General features: G+C 51.5%; 1 protein-coding gene and 1 long non-coding RNA gene across 4 annotated transcripts in view; one reads left to right on the top strand and one right to left on the bottom strand.

Annotated features, from left to right (window-relative positions):
- LOC308656238 overlaps positions 1-17,063 on the top strand; it is a 182,792-nt gene that overhangs the window by 136,228 nt on the left and 29,501 nt on the right. The window lies entirely within an intron of this gene.
- Positions 6,539-14,446, bottom strand: PLEKHO1 (pleckstrin homology domain containing O1). 3 transcript variants are annotated; one of them, XM_081307059.1, is made up of 6 exons: positions 13,679-13,818; positions 12,814-12,925; positions 10,075-10,215; positions 9,307-9,411; positions 8,860-8,961; positions 6,539-7,493 (listed from the first exon to the last, which is right to left on the bottom strand). In XM_081307059.1, exons 2-6 carry the CDS (start codon positions 12,865-12,867, stop codon positions 6,795-6,797), a joined length of 1,101 nt encoding a protein of 366 aa, XP_081163185.1. In that variant the 5' UTR covers positions 12,868-12,925; positions 13,679-13,818; the 3' UTR covers positions 6,539-6,794. The 3 variants fall into 3 exon arrangements, with proteins under 3 accessions (XP_081163185.1, XP_081163184.1, XP_081163183.1); XM_081307058.1 differs by lacking the exon at positions 12,814-12,925 and adding an exon at positions 14,314-14,358 and having other exon boundaries at positions 6,737-7,493; positions 13,679-13,816; XM_081307057.1 differs by lacking the exon at positions 12,814-12,925 and adding an exon at positions 14,314-14,446 and having other exon boundaries at positions 6,739-7,493; positions 13,679-13,825.

Here is a 17,063-nt window from a genome sequence, read left to right as displayed (position 1 = left end):
AGGAGGATCATGAGTTCAGAGTCAGCCTCAACAACTTAGCAAGGCCCTAAGCAACTTAGTGTGACCCTGTCACTAAATAAATTATTTAGAAAGGGGGGGGCGGTCTGGGGATGTGGTTCAGTGGTTAAGAGCACCTGGGTCTAATCCCTGGTACCAAAAAAAACAAAACAAAATTGAGACAGGGTCTCACTAACATGCTTGGGCCTTGCTAAATTTCTGCGTCTGGTTTCCAACTTGTGATCCTCCTGTCTCAGGCTCCTGAGCTGCTGCCATGACAGGCCTGCACCACGGCACCCATTTACAGTGTTTAAGGCTCCTTTTAGACAGGTAGAGGTATCAAATAGACCCTTGGCTATGAGGACTTTGATGGGAGAGGTTTGGGACTTAGGTTTAAGAAATACATTCGGGAGTCACCACCATATAGATGTGGCACATTATGTGAAACGTCCTGCTCTCTGGGCTCTTGGTTACTGCATAAGTGTGAGTTGTGAACAAGGCGGTGTAGTACTAGCAGAGTACTGCCCTCTGCCCTCTGTAGCTAGGGCTGGTGGAGCGGGGGGGGGGGGGGTGTTGGGGAGGAGCATTTGTGTGTGTGTGTGCGCGTGTGCCAAGGATTGAACTCGGGGGCACTCAACCACTGAGCCACATCCCAGCCCTATTTTGTATTTTATTTAGAGACAGGGTCTCACTGAATTGCTTAGCACCTTACAGTTGTTGAGGCTAGCCTTGAACTTGCAATCCTACTGCCTCAGCCTCCCAAGATCCCTGGCCCTCTTTGAGACACGGTCTCACTAAATTGTGGAGACTGGCATCAAATTGTTACCTTCCTGCCTTAGTCACCACCATATTCTCTATTTCTTTACATGCTTCTTTCTAGGTGAACTCATCTATTTCCATGTCTTCAGTTACCATCAGCAAGATTATGACTCTCAAATTTGCCTCTTTAATGCCAACTTCCCTCCTAACTTCTGATCCATATCCCTGAATGCCTAGAGTAGACATCTCGCTTTTGTGTTTCCCTATTATTAACAAGTCAGATTCAAAACACAACTCAAAATTTTTCTTTTTCTTTTTCCCATATTTCCTGTTTTGTTTTTTTTGTTGTTGTTGTTGTTGTTTGGGGGGGGGGCAGTACCAGGGACTGAACGCCAAGCACTTAACCACTGAGCCACATCGCCAGCCCTTTTTTGTTTTTTTATTTTAAGATAGGGTCTCACTAAGTTGCTTAGGGCCTAAGTTGCTAAGGCTGGCTTTAAACATGTGATCCTCCTGCCTCAGCCTCCCAAGTCACTGGGATTACAGGCATGTGCCACTGCGACTGGCCCCATCTCCTGTGTTCAGGAATGATTCTATCTCTCTAGCTGCCTGAGGAAGAAAATTGAATGTCATCTGAGATTCTTTCTTATCTATCATCTCTCAAACCAACTGGACCCCACTTCCTCTTCTATCCACTTCCATAATTTTCTTTTCTTTGGTACCAGGGATTGAACTCAGGGGCACTTAACCACTGAGCCACATCCCAGCCCTATTTTGTATTTTATTTAGAGACAGGGTCTCACTGAGTTGCTTAGCACCTCACCATTGCTGAGGCTGGCTTTGAACTCGGGATCCTTCTGTCTCAGCCTCCTGAGCTGCTGGGATGACAGGCCTGCCCCTGGCAGGAGCATTCTGTTTCTGAGGTGGCTGTAAGTTCACTTCTCCTCTGGCATATAAAGCAGTCCACTAGCCCTCTCCCTCCCTCCCCCTTACACCTCTGTAGGAGTTCTCTTTAGGGATGGAGGTTAGGACTCTGGGCTAGAGAAGCTATTCCATTGTCTTGCTTTGTGCCTAAGGAAAGGAACCCTGAGAGCCAGACCACACACTTGTTATCCTAGGGACTTGGAGGCTAAGGCAGGAGGATTGCAAGTTCAAGGCCAGCCTGGCCAATTTAGCAAGACCTTAACTCAAAACGAAATACAATAAGAAGGGCTGCAGGTGTAGTTCAGTGGTAGAGTGCTTGCTTGAGGTCCTGGGTTCTAGTTCGAATGCACTTACGCACGGAATATTAGGAGGAAGGGGACGTTTGCTGTCATGGTTTTAATATTTGTAGGAAGGAAAAGGGAAAATGAAGTTGGGTCTAGTATTCTGAAAGAAAGGGGTGATTTCTAGGCTATCCCAAACCAGCTGGAAGCTAAGAGGAAGAGGAGTGCAGAGCTGAAGGTCATGACTCAGAACCAGAGTTCCTGTGCTTGCTTTTCTATGAATTTCAGTTCCTCATATTAAGTCCTTAGGAAAATCGCCGGTGTCCATCCTTGTTGAGTGGTATCAGCCTCTATGCTTATGGTCAGTTAGGAGGAGGTGGGAGTCTGTTATCGTCCAACTGCTCCCCAACCTTAACACACTTCTCCCCACACTTCTCCAAGATCCTATTTTTAAACTGGTCCTGCTAATTTTTGCGTTCTCCCGATTCTTGCTTCCAAACCCCAGGGTGGCAGTGGGGTTGGGTAAGGCATGTAGGCGACTTTCAGGCTCCATCTCTCATTTCCTGAGTGGAGCTGGGCTGCACTAATTGACCTCGAGGGTCTCAGCTGTGCTAAGTTGGGTGTTTGTTAGATCTCGTTAGGCTTGTAATTAGTGCAGGGAATCTAGGTCAGAGGCAGCCATTGGAGTGATGTTCTCCTGGGGCATGAATAAAAGTGGGGAATAGCAAACAGGTTCCTCATTCTGTGGGTGGGATGAACCGGGGACCGCGGAACTCATGTGATACACACAAAGATCATGTGCAGAAATGCACTTAAACTCTGTGTGTGTGTGTGTGAGTGTGTGTGTGTGTGTGTGTGTGTGTGTGTTCGCTCCTGCTTTTACTCGGGTTTCCTTCCAACCTCTCCATATATGGTGTGGCTCTAGAGCAGGCTGGGGATTGGCTGCTGTTGGGAGACCGGGAGGTAGAAGGATAGCAGAAAAAGAAAGAACCGAGCTTAGGGCGGGAGTGAGACGGCTGTGTGTGTGTGTGTGTGTGTGTGTGTGTGTGTGTGTGTGTGTTGTGGGAGGGTGCGGAGCCCAGTTTGAGGGCTGTAGAGTGGGCTGGTCTGCTTGCCTGTGAGGTGCAGACAGGGGAGAGGTTCTTTGGGGCTGGTTTCTGGGGAGAAGGAGGTAAATTTGCTGTTGGCTCCGGGGTTGGGATAGTGGGGTGAGGAGGGAGGCAAGAGCTATTTCCCTGGGGTTGGAGTTGAGGCCTAGCGTGGCGTTGGTGAGGGTTGGAGCAGGGGTTGGAGAAACATGTGCCTTTTTCCTTTCTTTCTCCTTTTCTTCTCGTCCTAGACGACCTACAGCTAGGTTGTGGAAACTGCATGCAGATGACCTCGTCAGCCTGCCAGGCCGACTCTCAGACACTCTTCCTAATGTAGGAAGATCAGGACTGTGCTTGTATCCACTCCCCCAACCTCTCCACAGTTTAAGGCAGAGGCTGGGAGAGCAGAGGACGATGCCACGGAATTAGGAATGAAGCGTTTGGCTCTTGACCGTCTTTATCTATCACGATGTCTCAACTCTGCTCCCTGGATTTTCCCTTCTCCCCATCCTGGGGCCACCCAAAGGTGCTCCCCTTCCCAGTTCATTTGGCTAAGAAAAAGCCTAAGGCAAAGTTGTTGGGGGAGAGGAAGGGAGGAAAGTCCAGACATCCTGGAAATGCCCTTTGGCAGCTGTGTCATAGGGAAGCTGCCCCAGGTAGCCACGGAGCCTTTCTTGACTCAATCCACCCATTTACTGCATAACACAGTTATTTGGAGGAACTAAGAGAAATGTTGCAGGAAAATGGTTTGGAGTGAAGGAGGGAGGGAAGAGAGGTGCTAGGAGGAGGGGAAATCAGAGGAATGCTTCCTGAGCCTGTCATGGTGCCTGAGCTCACACACACAGCCGACATTAACAAAATTGTCTTTATTTGCAGGTGTGGGGGTTGAACCCAGGGTCTTCCACAGGGTAGGCCAATGAACCAATGAGCCAAACCCCAGACCAGAAATCTTGCTGGTAGCCCACCACAAAGGCACTCTGTGTTTTTCTAGTGGGAAGCCTGGCTTTGTGCTAAGTTCTGAAGTCCTTGAAGCCTGGGAATAGCGTTTCCACCCCCCCTTTGCAGCGGGCACACTCTTTCCTTTGAAGAGGTAGGGGCACAGCGGGCACAGCGTGTGGCCTGATCAAGTGTGTGGACTAAAATGAAGTGATAATGAGTTAGTGCACTGACTCTCAACCTGGGTCTAGCCACCGGGACTTCCTGTCCGTTGCCCACGGGGCCCCACGGATGATAGCAGGCATAGCAGCCACTTACTGACCGACATGCATTTCCCTCCATTGTCCTCACCCAATTAACAGTTCTGCAGTTTGCAGATGAGAAAACTGACACTCTGAAAGCTTGTGTCTTGCCCAGGACCTCATAACTAAAGAGGGACAGAGAACTTGAATCCAGATCCGTCTGGTTTCATGTCCCCAATTTTGTGATGTGGATATTTTGGCAGTTGCTGGAGAATTGGAAGCTGCCGATTCCGGGGACTGAAAACCCTAGGACCCAGTGCCCAGGTCTCCTCTGGCCTTCGTCCTTTGCTTTTGCTCACCTGCCATTCCCTCTGCAGGTCTCCCTTCATTTCCCGGTTCCCCTGGGAACCACAGATGATTGGCATGTTGGGACACACACTGTTATTCTTGCTTTTGTCTTTTTTCTCATTATGTGGGAGTGACAAGGCGGAGAGAAAGGAAAAATGCTGGTAAAATAAAATTAATACAAAAATGGAGACTCATAACGAGAAAATAAAAACTTAACTCAGACTTTCACTATCTGTGGCAATGGGTGACGCTGATGACCAGGCTTAGAATTTTGGAGAGTGAAGTCTATTTGGAGGACAGGAAACCTGAAGAACTAGGTTCCCTCATCTCATCCCCCAGAAGATGCTGGTAATGACAGCAAGTGCACTTTCCCTGAATCCAACAGAATACCCTTTCCTCCATGAAGAGACTAGATAACTCTAGGCTGCATCGACAGAAAACTTTCATGACAGTGAGTGGTGGGGGCCTAAAAAGAGAGCAGGAATCCCTCATCCCTAGACAGTTTATCTTGGAGAGATTCCCTGATCTAATGTGGTTGTAGGAGCAATGTCAAGAACAGAAGGGGGCTGGGGATCTCGCTCAGGTGGCAGAGTGCTGGCCTCGTGTGCACCAGGTACTGGGTTCAATCCCAGCACCACACACACACACACACAAAAGGAATCGAATCCTTCTTTCTCGAGAAGGATTCTCCTCTCCTTCCTACCCAATTTTCCTAACATCCAACAGGCTCATGACTGGTATCTATATGTGGGTTGTCCCTATTTCCTCTCCTTTCTCCCCCAGTGAAGCTCTAGGACTTGGCTCTTGGTTGTGAGAAGAGACCTAGGGAAGACCATCAAGAGAAGCTCACCAGGGATGTGTGTGTCTTTAATCCCTTATTCACTTGATCCAGATGCTCTCTGACCCCTTCTTTCCAAAAATCACTCATATCTTGCCTTCACAACTTTCTTCTAGACCTTAGCACTGTTACTAACAGATCCTAGAAACTTTAGAGAGCTGGGTGTGGTGGTACATGCCTGTAACCTCAGTGACTCAGGAGGCTAGGGCAGGAAGGTTGCAAGTTTGAGGCTAGCCCTGGCAACTTAGAAAGACCCCGACCCCAAATAAAAAATAAAATAGGGGCTGGGGGTGTACCTAGGTAGTACAGCACTCCTGGCTCAGCCCCTAGTACTGAAAAGGCAAACAAAAAATTTCAGTGAAAAGCAGCAAACAAAACGAGTTGTGTGGGATGGACCTCAGAGAAGGCTGTGAGGCAGGCAGGCACAATGGTGGTGGGAGCAGACATGAGTTTTGCAGCTGACCTGGATCTGCTGACTGGTGGGAGCCCCTGAGGAAGGACAGGGAGTGGCAACAGGAAACCTCACTTGGCAGAAAGAGGAACCCAGGCCCAGGTTTGGTTTTCCCCTTTTCCTACCCAGCCTGCATGGCAAGTCAGTTTCATTCTTAGTTCAGTTCTTCCATGGGGTCAGCTATCCCCATTTCCCCTATGTTAGTCACCCCCTCGTCAAATGACCAAACCAGTCCCACCATCCAAAGGTGTATCTTTGACTCCATGCTTGGCAGGGCTTGGGAGATGGAGAAAGCACCTCCTAGCAGCTCAGTCTCGCTTCATGATATACTGGGGTTGAACTCGGGTCCTCATGCATGAGGGGCAGGTGCTCCACCACTGAGCTACAGCCCCAGCCCCACGTAGTTCACTCTCAACCAGAGACTCACTACTATGGGTGAGGAGCCAGCGTTGGGCAGGGAGATTTAAATTCCACATATCCTCCTCAGGGCTGGGGTAAATCTCACTTCTCCTATGGCATGGGCAGGTGGCACTGTCCTCCACATTCCTGGAACTGAAGTGGGGCAGCTGAAATTTCACCCTCAGATAGAACCTGGAATGGGACACACGAGAAACCCCTCCTCCGCAGCTCCCTCTGGACTCAGAAGGCTGTGCGTGCGCTGGGGGGTGGGAGGGAGGGGAGTGTCAAAGGAGCAGACTGTGTCCTTCTTGGTGCAGGGAAGCTCCTTATTACTGTTATAGGGGCCAAGTAGGAGGGGGAGTTGAGTAAGGAAAGTGGGTAGGGGGACAAAGGCTTAGGGGGTCAGGCACCAGCAAGAGCAGTGAGTTCAATAGTGTTTTTTTTTTTTTTTTGACTGAGGTAAATAAAAAACTTTTATCCTGCAACACTTGGAGATAAGAATCTGTAAGCCCCCCACCAAGTTCCTGTCCTTCACATCAGGCTCTTCCGATACTGACTGTGCTGGGTGGTCTGTTTGGGGTGGGAGTCGGGGGTCTGCAGGTCCATCTGTCTGTACAGGTCCCTCAACTCGCTGACTTCCTGCAGCACTCTCTTTGCCTGGCTCCAGTTCGAGGACGCCTCTCCTAGCAGCCGCTCGGTCTCCAGCAGCAGCTGCTCAGACTCCGAGTCGGGTGGAGACTGTGGGGGGTCCTTGGCCTTGCGTTTGCCATCTCCCAGTCCCTGGACTTCTGCCAGCAGCTCCTGTGTCTTCTCGAGTTTCCTTGCTACCAGGTCCTGGATCCGGGACAGCTGGCTGGGGTGGGGTGGGCTGGGGGCTGGAGATTCCCGAAGCTGGAGGGTGCGGGCTGGGGCAGCGTCCCGCTGAGACAGGATTTCCTCCAAGGAGGCACAGCGGCCTTTCTCTGTGGGGGTCAACTTCTTGGGTGCCTGGGGGGTGTAGGTGGCCCCCTTGTCTGGCTTTTCCCAAGGTCGAGGGAGGCTGGTTGCCCGGGCTGAGGAAGACTGGATCCGGTCAGAATCTGCTCTCCGCCGACTCCCTGCCAGCTGGGCCACAGACTTGTCCAGGTCCACCCGAAAGCTCTCAGCACAAGAGGCTGGCTCCTCAGGGGAGGGGTCTTCCTCTTGGATCAGGTCCAAGGTCAGCATCCCATCTGAGGTAGAGGTGGAAGCCTGGGGAGAAGGTGTGGGAATCAGGGCGGTAAATGGTCATCAGTAGGGATCTCAGCAGTGACGTCTGAAAGACAGATGCAAGCTGCTGCCATCCCCTTCTCACCGTGCCTTCTCTGGGAGACCTCTCTGCCTTAGGCGAGCCCTTCTACTTAACTTGCCTTTTCTTAATTCCTTTGAAGGAGATTCGAACTTTTTATCTTTCTGCAACTTAATTTCTCCTGCTTGTTACCCAGATTCTCCCCTTAGCTACAAGCTTCCTGAGGGGTGTCTACTTCCTCTACCGGAGGCTCCAAGCACAGTACTGGGCTTGGCACACACGGGACGCTCCACTTGGCACAGTCCTTTTCTACCTGCGTCCTTTGAGCCACACCTCAGCCACCAGGCTACCTTCCAGCCAACCAACGGGGTCTGGATACATTCCCAAGGCAGGTCTTGACTTTGCAACTCTCCTACCTCAGCCCCCAAGTCACTGGGATTACAGGTGTGCACCATATGCCCAGCCAAACCGTGTTCTTTGTTCCAGAATACAGTGGTTTTTAAAAAGTGGTAAGGATATTCAACTGCCCCATTTTACAGATATGCAGTTCCAAGGAACCACACAGTTAACTACAAAGTTATGTTCTGCCCGACTCCAAAGTCTACATTCATGCTACTACTTCCTAGAAACTAAGAGCTCAGATCAGTGAAAGAAACCATTGACTGTATGGCACAGGGGTTTGCTGTGATCCTTCCTCCTCTGAATGCATGTAGTTCTTTTGTATTTTTTGGGGGGGGGCATGCCAGGGATTGAACCCAGTGCCTTTTGCTTGCAAGGCAAGAACTATATCCTCAGCCCCCATGCAGATCTTAACATGGTCATTCATCAAGACAGCTACCCACCACACAGAAGTTTACGTCATCTTGTATGGTATTCATCTTCTCTATTTTTAATTTTCCTGGGTGGTACATCTCATTTCCCCCCAAAGACAATAAAATTACTGAGAGCAGAGACGTCTTAGCTCTTGGTAGGTGTAAGGGGAGAATCTGGGAAACAAGCAGGAGAAATTAAGTCACAGAAAGATAAAAAGTTCAAATCACCATCAAAGGAATTAAGAAATAGCAAGTTAAGTAGAAGGGCTTGCCTAGGGCGGAGAGGTCTCCTTCAGAGAAGGCACTGGGAGAAGGAAATGGCAGCAGCTTGCGTCTGTCTTTCAGGATGTTATTGCTGAATAAATATTTCTGATTCAGAGGAATCAGGAAGAATGCGGGGTGTTGATCTCATTATCAAGGTCTTCCTCAAATGCCGGTGGTGGTATACGGTTCTGTCTGGGACAGACTGACCCCGAATTAGCCCTTCCACAATGTTTACTTCTTTAGGCTTACGTACCACAGCCATGAGGTGTCCCCGAGTTGGGGGGCGGCGGGAGTGCTGGATTTTCGCTCTGTCTCGAGTGGGGTGGGCGAGATAGCTATCTTCTTCAACAGTGACCTGAAGAGAAGTACTGTCATCGGTGTTCTTCGGACTGTTTGTCCCACCCAGCATCCCCCAAGTCCCGAGGGTGCTTGGACTGGGAAATACGCGCACCCCATAAACCACTTTTGAGCAATCACAGGCAAAGAGATTTACTGGATGTGAGGGGGTTCCCCCACATCGGCTCATGCATCGTGATGTTGGGGAAGAGGAGTTGGCAGAACAGACTTGGAAGGTAAAGGAGAACAAGGATTTCAAAAAGGAGAGAAAAGAGAAGGGCTGGTGGGGGAGCAGGTGAGTGGGGCCCCGAATAATAATCCTCCCTCTGTCCCAGCATCCTTCTCCCCACAGTGAGCCCCTGACCTCATCCAAGACGCGGTTCTTGGCTCTGGTGATGGCGGAGTTGAGGGCGTTGATCCAGGACTCCTTTTCCTCTGGACTCACGGCCAGGAAGATCAGGTTGGGTGCCTGTGAGGGGAGAGTCTCGTTTCAGCCTGGGTGTTAGAGTTGGCGCCTCACCTTGACAGTGAAGAAGCAGGAAATCATAATCGCATTCTCTTGGATCCAGCTCCTGCTACCAGAGTCATCCCTAACTCCAGGAAACCCAGCTTCCGCCCCTGCCAGTCACCACGGCTTGGACTCTGTTTTAGAAACGACTAAGGAGGAGTTAAGCAGGTAGGTGGCTCTGGAGAGAATTAGAGGTTTGATAAAGGACAGATATTTGAGATCTTTCTATGTCTGAGGAAGTAGATGGTGACAGAAATGGCTTCCCTGGTTTCCTTAGATCAGGGGAATTAGAGTCAGAACCCTGATCGCCTTCCAGGGCACAGAGACCGGTGACTTCCTCCCAGGGGATGTGTGTATGTAGGTGTGCGCGAGGGTCAGAGTAGGGGAGAGGCATGGGGGCTGCTGGGGATGCAGGTAAAGGGACTTTGTGGCTGAACAGGTTAAAGGCCTGGAGAGAAGGAAATGGCCACAATAGTCTCTGGTTAAATAATAAAGGCCAGCAGGAGAGCAGCTTGGGACCTCGGAGCCAGGACTGCAGAGAAGGAGAATCTGAAGGGGGAGGTCTTCCTTCTGCCCCTCCCAGCCCCTCCAGTGCCCTGGTGTCCAGGTCGAGGAGGTACCTACTGTGTTGCCGGGTTGTTTGGAGTGCGCAAGAGTAAACTTGCTATGATTTTTCTTGCTCCTGCTCTTGGATTTCCGGAGCTCTTCACACTTCTCATAGTCACTCAGGTCAAACACCTCTTGAATATTTTTCTCATCTTTTACCTGGTGGAGAAACCCAAAGGGGGGGGGTGAGGAGGATAAAAATACTTAGCCCCTCCCCCCAAATATCAGTGTAGGTAGGCCTTGGGGACCTGACTGTGCCCGAGGAGAGGGGAGGACAACGGGACAGGGCCACCCGACCCATGCCACACAGAGGCTCCACATCACGGGGCTCCAGACGGGCAGCCTCCGGGTCCCACGTCCTCAGGCAGATCTCTCTTTAAACCACCAACCCTACTCTCCTCAGCTGAGCTACCGCTTCCAGAGCCTCTCCTCACCATGAATCCACTGAAGGACGCAGAAAAGGCTCAAGCCCTTAAAGGGACATGATGAGTGGGTCGATCTGATCATTCCCAAGTAAGGAAGACCTGGTGGCCCTCAGCGGTTCAGCGGAGGGAGCTGTTTTTCCACCCCCAGGGAATTCTCAAAACAGCCCTAGTATCAGGGTGTCTGGAGGGAATGAAGGGCTGCCTCTGGCCTCTCAAGTTTACACAGTGGCTTTCTTGTCCCCAACCTGCTCTCCTCTAACATATACTACTACGAAGAGACTCATCCAGACTGGGCAGCCTGTCTACCCTCTTCTGCTCAGTTAGGAACACCTCAGGAATGGCCATGTTTCCTAGGATGAAAAGTACAGACCACCAGTACTTGTTCTGTTAAAATTAAGCAAACATATTAAAAAACAAAAGTAGCCTCAGTTCTTCCCTGGAAGACATATACCTCCCTGCCTGGAACTGGTTCACAAAGGAGACCCGCTTCCCAAATTCTGGCATGATGTTGTGGGACTACATGGTGGTGGAGTGGGTCTGTCCATCCTTCTAAATTGTCCTGGACCAGGGGGTGATGATGGTGAGGACAGATGATCACACAGCTCCCTTCGTTTGGACAAGGCTTGGCTCCTCCAGGGCTACCCCTTCCCAGCCATCCCTGGTTTTGGGCTGGAAGTGACCAGAAGCCTTGAAGGATTATGGGTGGAGGTGAGACAAGGTGTTGCCAGGGGCATCCAAGAACAATTCCCAGAAACACGGGGCCAGGATGCAGGATGACGCATCATCCTCCCCTCCCTCCTCCCCAGAGTCAGACTATCAGCAGAAGCCAGAAACCTTGGAGAGGAAAGCGCTGGGTGTGTGTATGCAGCCAGGGGAAGAGAGTAACTTGTTCTGTTTTCCTTAGGGAGAGGGAAGGGCAAGGAGTTCTAGCTGGGAAACAAGCTGATACGGAGCTCGGGGAACAGGAGACATTGACAGAGGTTAGCCACTGTAGGGCAGGGGTAGGAGCCGAGGTTAGACAAGCAGTAGAACAAGTATATTCTAATGCCCAGAAAAGATGGACTCTCCTGGGAGCCTTGTTCTCCACTGTGTTCTGTCCCCCCCCCCAGCTAATTCTCAAGATCTCATTTATATTTACTCATCTTCCAAATTAACATTTCCTTTCCTCTGATTCTTCACCCATTGCCCATAAGAAGGAATTTTTCACGTTTGCTAAGAATTATCTAGAACCTAACTTCCTCTACCATGAGGTTTCCCTAAGATCCAGCTCAGAGGATGCCCCAGCTCTGAGAAAGGGCACCCTTGGAAAATGATCCACAACAAACACAGAAGGAGTTCTATGGTGGAAGTAATTGTTGGAGACCCTGCCTTTTTAGGAGGAAAGAACAAAAAAAATGATTGCTGTAAACTCTGGGAAAGAGGGTTAGGAATTTTTTTTTTGTATTAAAACATAAATTACAAATATACTATGCTTTTTTGTTGTTGTTTAAATCTTGAATCTGTTGGTTCTGGAGCTTTTGGGAAGTGAACAGAATAAAACTTGGATTCCTCGGTCAATTTCACATTTAACTCAGGCCCACAGTAGCATGCAAACAGGCTCTCAAGAAAAGTAACATCAATATGCTGTTCCCTCTTTTGCTATACCCTTCCCCACAGGGGGTCAGTTGGCCTCAGGACTGATCAGATGCTCCTGACTCATAGGACACCATGCTGAGATCATTCCATCCTTTCCCTGGCTCTGTATCCCATTCTCCACACACAAGGCTCAACCATGTTCCTTCAACCCAAACTCTGCTGTTTGGATAAATAAACAAGAAAAAAAAATGACTTGTTTCTCCTACCCTTTCACTGTTCTCTAGTTCCCCCTTTGACATGTAGGAAGTTCTCTCGATTGCTCACTAGAGTTTCCTTCTATTATCAAGTTCGGGAAAGACAGGAGAGACACTTTGACTCTTTGTCTCTCTTTCTTTCTTTCTAAACTGGAAAGCCAGAAAATTGTGGAAAAAAACTTTCTGTAGGATTTGTGATTGGCAGAGGTGACCCTTAAAAATAAATCCTCCTGTCAAAGTCTTCCCTTACCTCCCCCCTAAGACTCTCCACCAGCAAGTTCCCAAGAGTGAGTAGCTAGGTTCAGACACCCTGCAGGGGGATCTCCTCCGCCCTGGCATGGCTTTGCCCTTCCCTAGTGGCCTCAGTAGATACTGTTTCCAGATGAGTACTTTCTCCGGGCTGAACATGTGTCTGTTTCAATACCATAAAAGGATTTATTTACCTACATATAATCTACTGAATAAAAGTGCCTACTGCCAAAAGCAGAAGAGGTTAGACTCACAGGGGGCTTCCCGGCTAGCCTGGGGTGAGGAATCCTAAGGGGAGTACAGGACATAGTCACAGAATAGCCATTCCAGTTTTCCAGTATGATACTGTGGTATCCATCCCAAGCACTGGGGACAAAAGGGAGAAGAGGTTGGATTTAATGATCTGGATGCAGGTTCTGACCAAATGTGGCCTATGTTTTCATGTTTAACTACACAGCTAAAACCATGCAGAGACATACAGGGATTCACGCCTCCATTTTTATCCCCTCTCATACAAATAGGGGTAGGCAGGAAGGGGGCAGGACATGAGTTAAATGCCCCCTCTTTTTTAACTGGAGTGGTGAGCTACACAAAGCATACCGGTTAGGAACAGTGACTTCTACAAACGTAACTATCTGGCACTCACAGATCCACTACCGGAGTCAAAAGATAGCAGCCCTGGGTCGTGTCTTTTCTATGATTCAGGATGGCTGTGCTACTGATAACCCTACTGCAGATAGGAAAGGAAGCCGGGTCAGGGTGGCGGGCCGGACAGGGGGAAGCTGAACATCGTGTTCCAGCAACAACAGCAAAGGAGGACCATAGTCCACATTTTAGGAGGCCAGGACAGGTGGGAGGCACAGCAGGGGACGCTTAGAACTTAGGGGACGTGTTAGGAGGGGACAATCGCTGCTGTCAGAGAGGTATTTGCAAAGAGAAAAACACTTATACGAAGCAACTCAACTTCTAATTCCTACTCAGGTCTTCTGGCTCAGGGGTGACCTTTCTCAGCAGAACCGGACGCGGTACAGACTAAGGCCACCACTGTTTTGCTGGGAGACCCCGTGGGCAGGGGGAAGCCGAGGGAGCAGGGCGAAGTTAGCGGTAAAGGGCACCTACCTCCTTCTCAGAGATGAAGAGCTGGTCCCCTTTCAGCACCACGTAGCGGTTCTTCCAAATCTCCCTGAAAATCCCTTTCCCGCAGAATTTCCGGACCCAGCCGACCTTCTCGGGCGGTGCAGACTGATGGTTCCCATCCTGAGGCCCCTGTCCGAGGGACAAGATCAGGACCAGACCCTGAGGGGACCCGGCCCGCTCGTCTCTAAGCCTGGAAGCCCAGGTCCGCTGCCCCCTGGGGCCAGGTCTTGGCTCCGAGCGACTCCCCCTCCCCAAGACCCCGAAACTGCGGGCGGAGGGGGGCGGCCTCCGCGGGCCCCGACCGCCGGCCTCGCGCCCTCCGGCCTCCGGGCAGCGCCCGGGCTAGCGGCGCCTCCTTTTCTTTCTCATTGTCTTACGGCCCCGCGGAGCCGAGCCAGCGGCGGCCAGGGCCGGGGAGGAGGCGGCGCGGGTCGGCGGAAACTCAGCCAAGTTCAGCCCCCGACGCCAGTCGACAGACAAAGCCCCGCCGCCGGGCGCCCCGGGCCGGCCGCGGGGACGGGCGCGGGCGCGGGCGCGGCCAGGCGGGCGGGGGGCTCGCGCAGGCCGCCCCTCCCGGCCCAGCCCGCCGCCCCGACGCCGGGTCGGCGCGCACTCACCCTCTTGGAGGAATGGTTCTTCTTCATCATCCCGAGGGCGCGGGCGCGGGCCGAGTGCGCCCCGCGAGGGGGTCGGGGCGGCTCGCAGGGGCGCCTGCCCAGCGGGAGGCTGGCGGCGAGGTCCCGGCGCCGCCGCTCCGCCCCCGCGCCCGCGCCCGCCCCCGGCTCTGCCTTTGTCGCTCCGGTTACACGGAAGCCCGGCCTCCCTCGCACTCGCCCTCGCGCACGCCCGCGCCCGCCCCCCGGCGCCCCGCCGCCCACCCGCGCCGCCCGACGCGCAGGGGCCGGCCCAGCCCGCGCCCCGCGGCTCCATCCGCGGCCGCTGACGTTGCGGGCTCCGAAGGCCGGGAAGCGCGGGGCCGCGGCGAGTGCGCTCCCGCCTTTGTTTCTGGCTCCGGAGGGCGAGGGAGCCGGCCGGGACCCCCGCCGGGACCCCGCCTCGACGCCCCGGCGAGGGGGGCGCCTCCAGGACCGCCGCCCGGCCGCCGGGGCTCCGTCGCGCGGGCCGAGGGGACCCCGGAGACGCACGGGCTGGGAGACCGAGATCCCCGAGCCCCAGACAAAAACGGAGAGCCCCTCCCCGGGCCCAGAGTGACCCGGCAGGTCAGGTGTCGGGGAAAAGTTTCGTGCCTCCTAGGGGCCGAGCTGGCAGGGGCACGAGGGGGCTGCGGACTCCCCAGTGACAAAGCCTCGGGCCTCTGGGGCCGCAGAGTAGCCCCAAACTGGAGGTGGGTCTCTGAGCTCCAGACGCAGCGGCCCAAGTGCTGGCCAGAGAGCCCTGTCCCCAAAGCCATGATCCGTTATACCAGGGGACTTGGAATGTGACTCTAGGTGGGACGCAGACTTCCTGGGGGTCTGTTCCCCTGCCCCGCTCTGCAGCCCCAGATCCTGTCTACACTGGAGTCCAGGCCAGGGAAGGGTCCAGGGCCCAGAGGATGCTCTGACGAGGGAACCTCTGCTGACCCCTCTTGCCCGGTCTGCCTCAGAGCGCGCAGGACACACCTTGGCAACTTCCCGTCTTTCGGTTCGTGTACGACGGGAGGCGGGTGGTCGGAAAGCCACGGTGACCACTGGCTTCATCACAACTCTGTGGCCTTTATCAAGTCACTGCATTTCTTTGAGCCTCTGGTCCTCAACATATTCAATGGTGAGGGATGGACTGCCACTTCCATCATCAAGGAAAGAGGAGTCTAGGAGATGACCTGGGAAAGTCCTTCGAAAATAGAAGTATTGTTCTCTGGGCTAATCACGAGATGACAGTAAGCTAATAAACACATTGCCTGGCATATGGGAGGCACACAATAACCACAAAATGAATTAAATATCCCTGGCACGGAAGAGTAGGAAAAAAGCAAAAATTCTTTTTCCGGAGATGTCTCAAGATAAAACGTTGGCTAAATTTGTGGATCGAGGGGCTGAGGACGTTTTTTATTTTTCTGGTATCTGTCACATTTAAGGGGGATGCCATTTCTGTTCGCAGACCCGCCTTTCCTCCTAACCCAGTGATACTCCTCTCAATAATAACCATCCTAACTCGTTCTTTTATTTTAGCCGGATACAGAACTTGATCCTTTAAAAATACTCATCATTTCATTAAATCTTTAGTGCCACCTTGTGAGGCATATAGAAAAGTATTAACATCCCCACTTGGGAAATGAGGAGATGGCATGGCAAATCTACTGACTTGCCCAAATTTACACGTTACTGGCTAAATGGATTTGAATCCAGGCTTTCTGCCTCTAGTCACCTATTCAGATTTTGTGCACGCTCGTGTGCACGGGGCCCCCCCCCTCCCCCAACACATTTCTCAAACCATCTTCTCCTTCCTACTGTCTCTATTTCCCATCCGGTTTAAAAAGTGATGGAAAAAAGAATTTAAAAAATCCTGGCTACATGAGTAAGAGGAAACAAAATGTACCAATATTAGGACAGTGGTGAAGAAATCAGCCTGCATGATTTTTTGAGGGCTTCTTAGCCAGGCAGGTTGGAATCCTTTGGATTAGTAGTTTAAATAGGTGGCTCAGTGGTAGAATGCTTGCCTAGTATGCACAAAGCCCCTGGTTTTATTCATCTCCAGCACTTGGAGGAAAAAAAAAGTAAAGTTCAAGCAGATTCTGGCTTATAAGAAAGAATCAATGACTTGCCCTATATTCCTCCCTTCACAGTAGCTCTTTAAGTCAACAAATACCTGAGTCCCTTCTAAAAGCAAGGAACAGGGCTTCTTGTCACTGCATCACATAGGAGCTACAGCTTTGTGAAACATCAGGCCGAGGGACCCATAAAAAGTAACCCTCCAAAGTAATTTTCAGATTTTAGAGCAGATGCATGTGGGCTGCAGAACCTTCTCTGCCTGTCTGCTCCTTAAGATGTTACATAAGTCCCTGGCTGGTGCGAGCTCTCTCTCTCTCTCTCTCTCCCTCTCATTAACCTGAACTGTTGTACTGTTTCTTCCTATCACTCTGCCCTTACGATCCCTCACACTCTCTCCCTTTCTCATGGCAGCCACCCCTCTTTCCACATGCCACACTCTTCCCCTGACCTGTTCTTAAAGCTGATTTCTCTTTTACCAGGTGAACCTCATAGCACCTGATTTTAGATCTATGGGGGACTGTTTTCCAAAAGCTTAAGTAAGAAGTTGGAATAAGCACTCTTGGGTTTCTTTACACATTTTTATAGCACTGTCTCTTCAATGAACTTGACACTACCATATACACAAACTACAAAAATAACGCTCAAGCCAATTTTTATCT

Source organism: Spermophilus citellus, assembly GCF_964194105.1.
Source record: "Spermophilus citellus genome assembly, chromosome: 9".
In the NCBI taxonomy this organism is placed as follows: domain Eukaryota; kingdom Metazoa; phylum Chordata; class Mammalia; order Rodentia; family Sciuridae; genus Spermophilus; species Spermophilus citellus.
The sequence above is the reverse complement of the archived record's forward strand: the minus strand, read 5'-3'. Positions and strand labels throughout refer to the sequence as shown.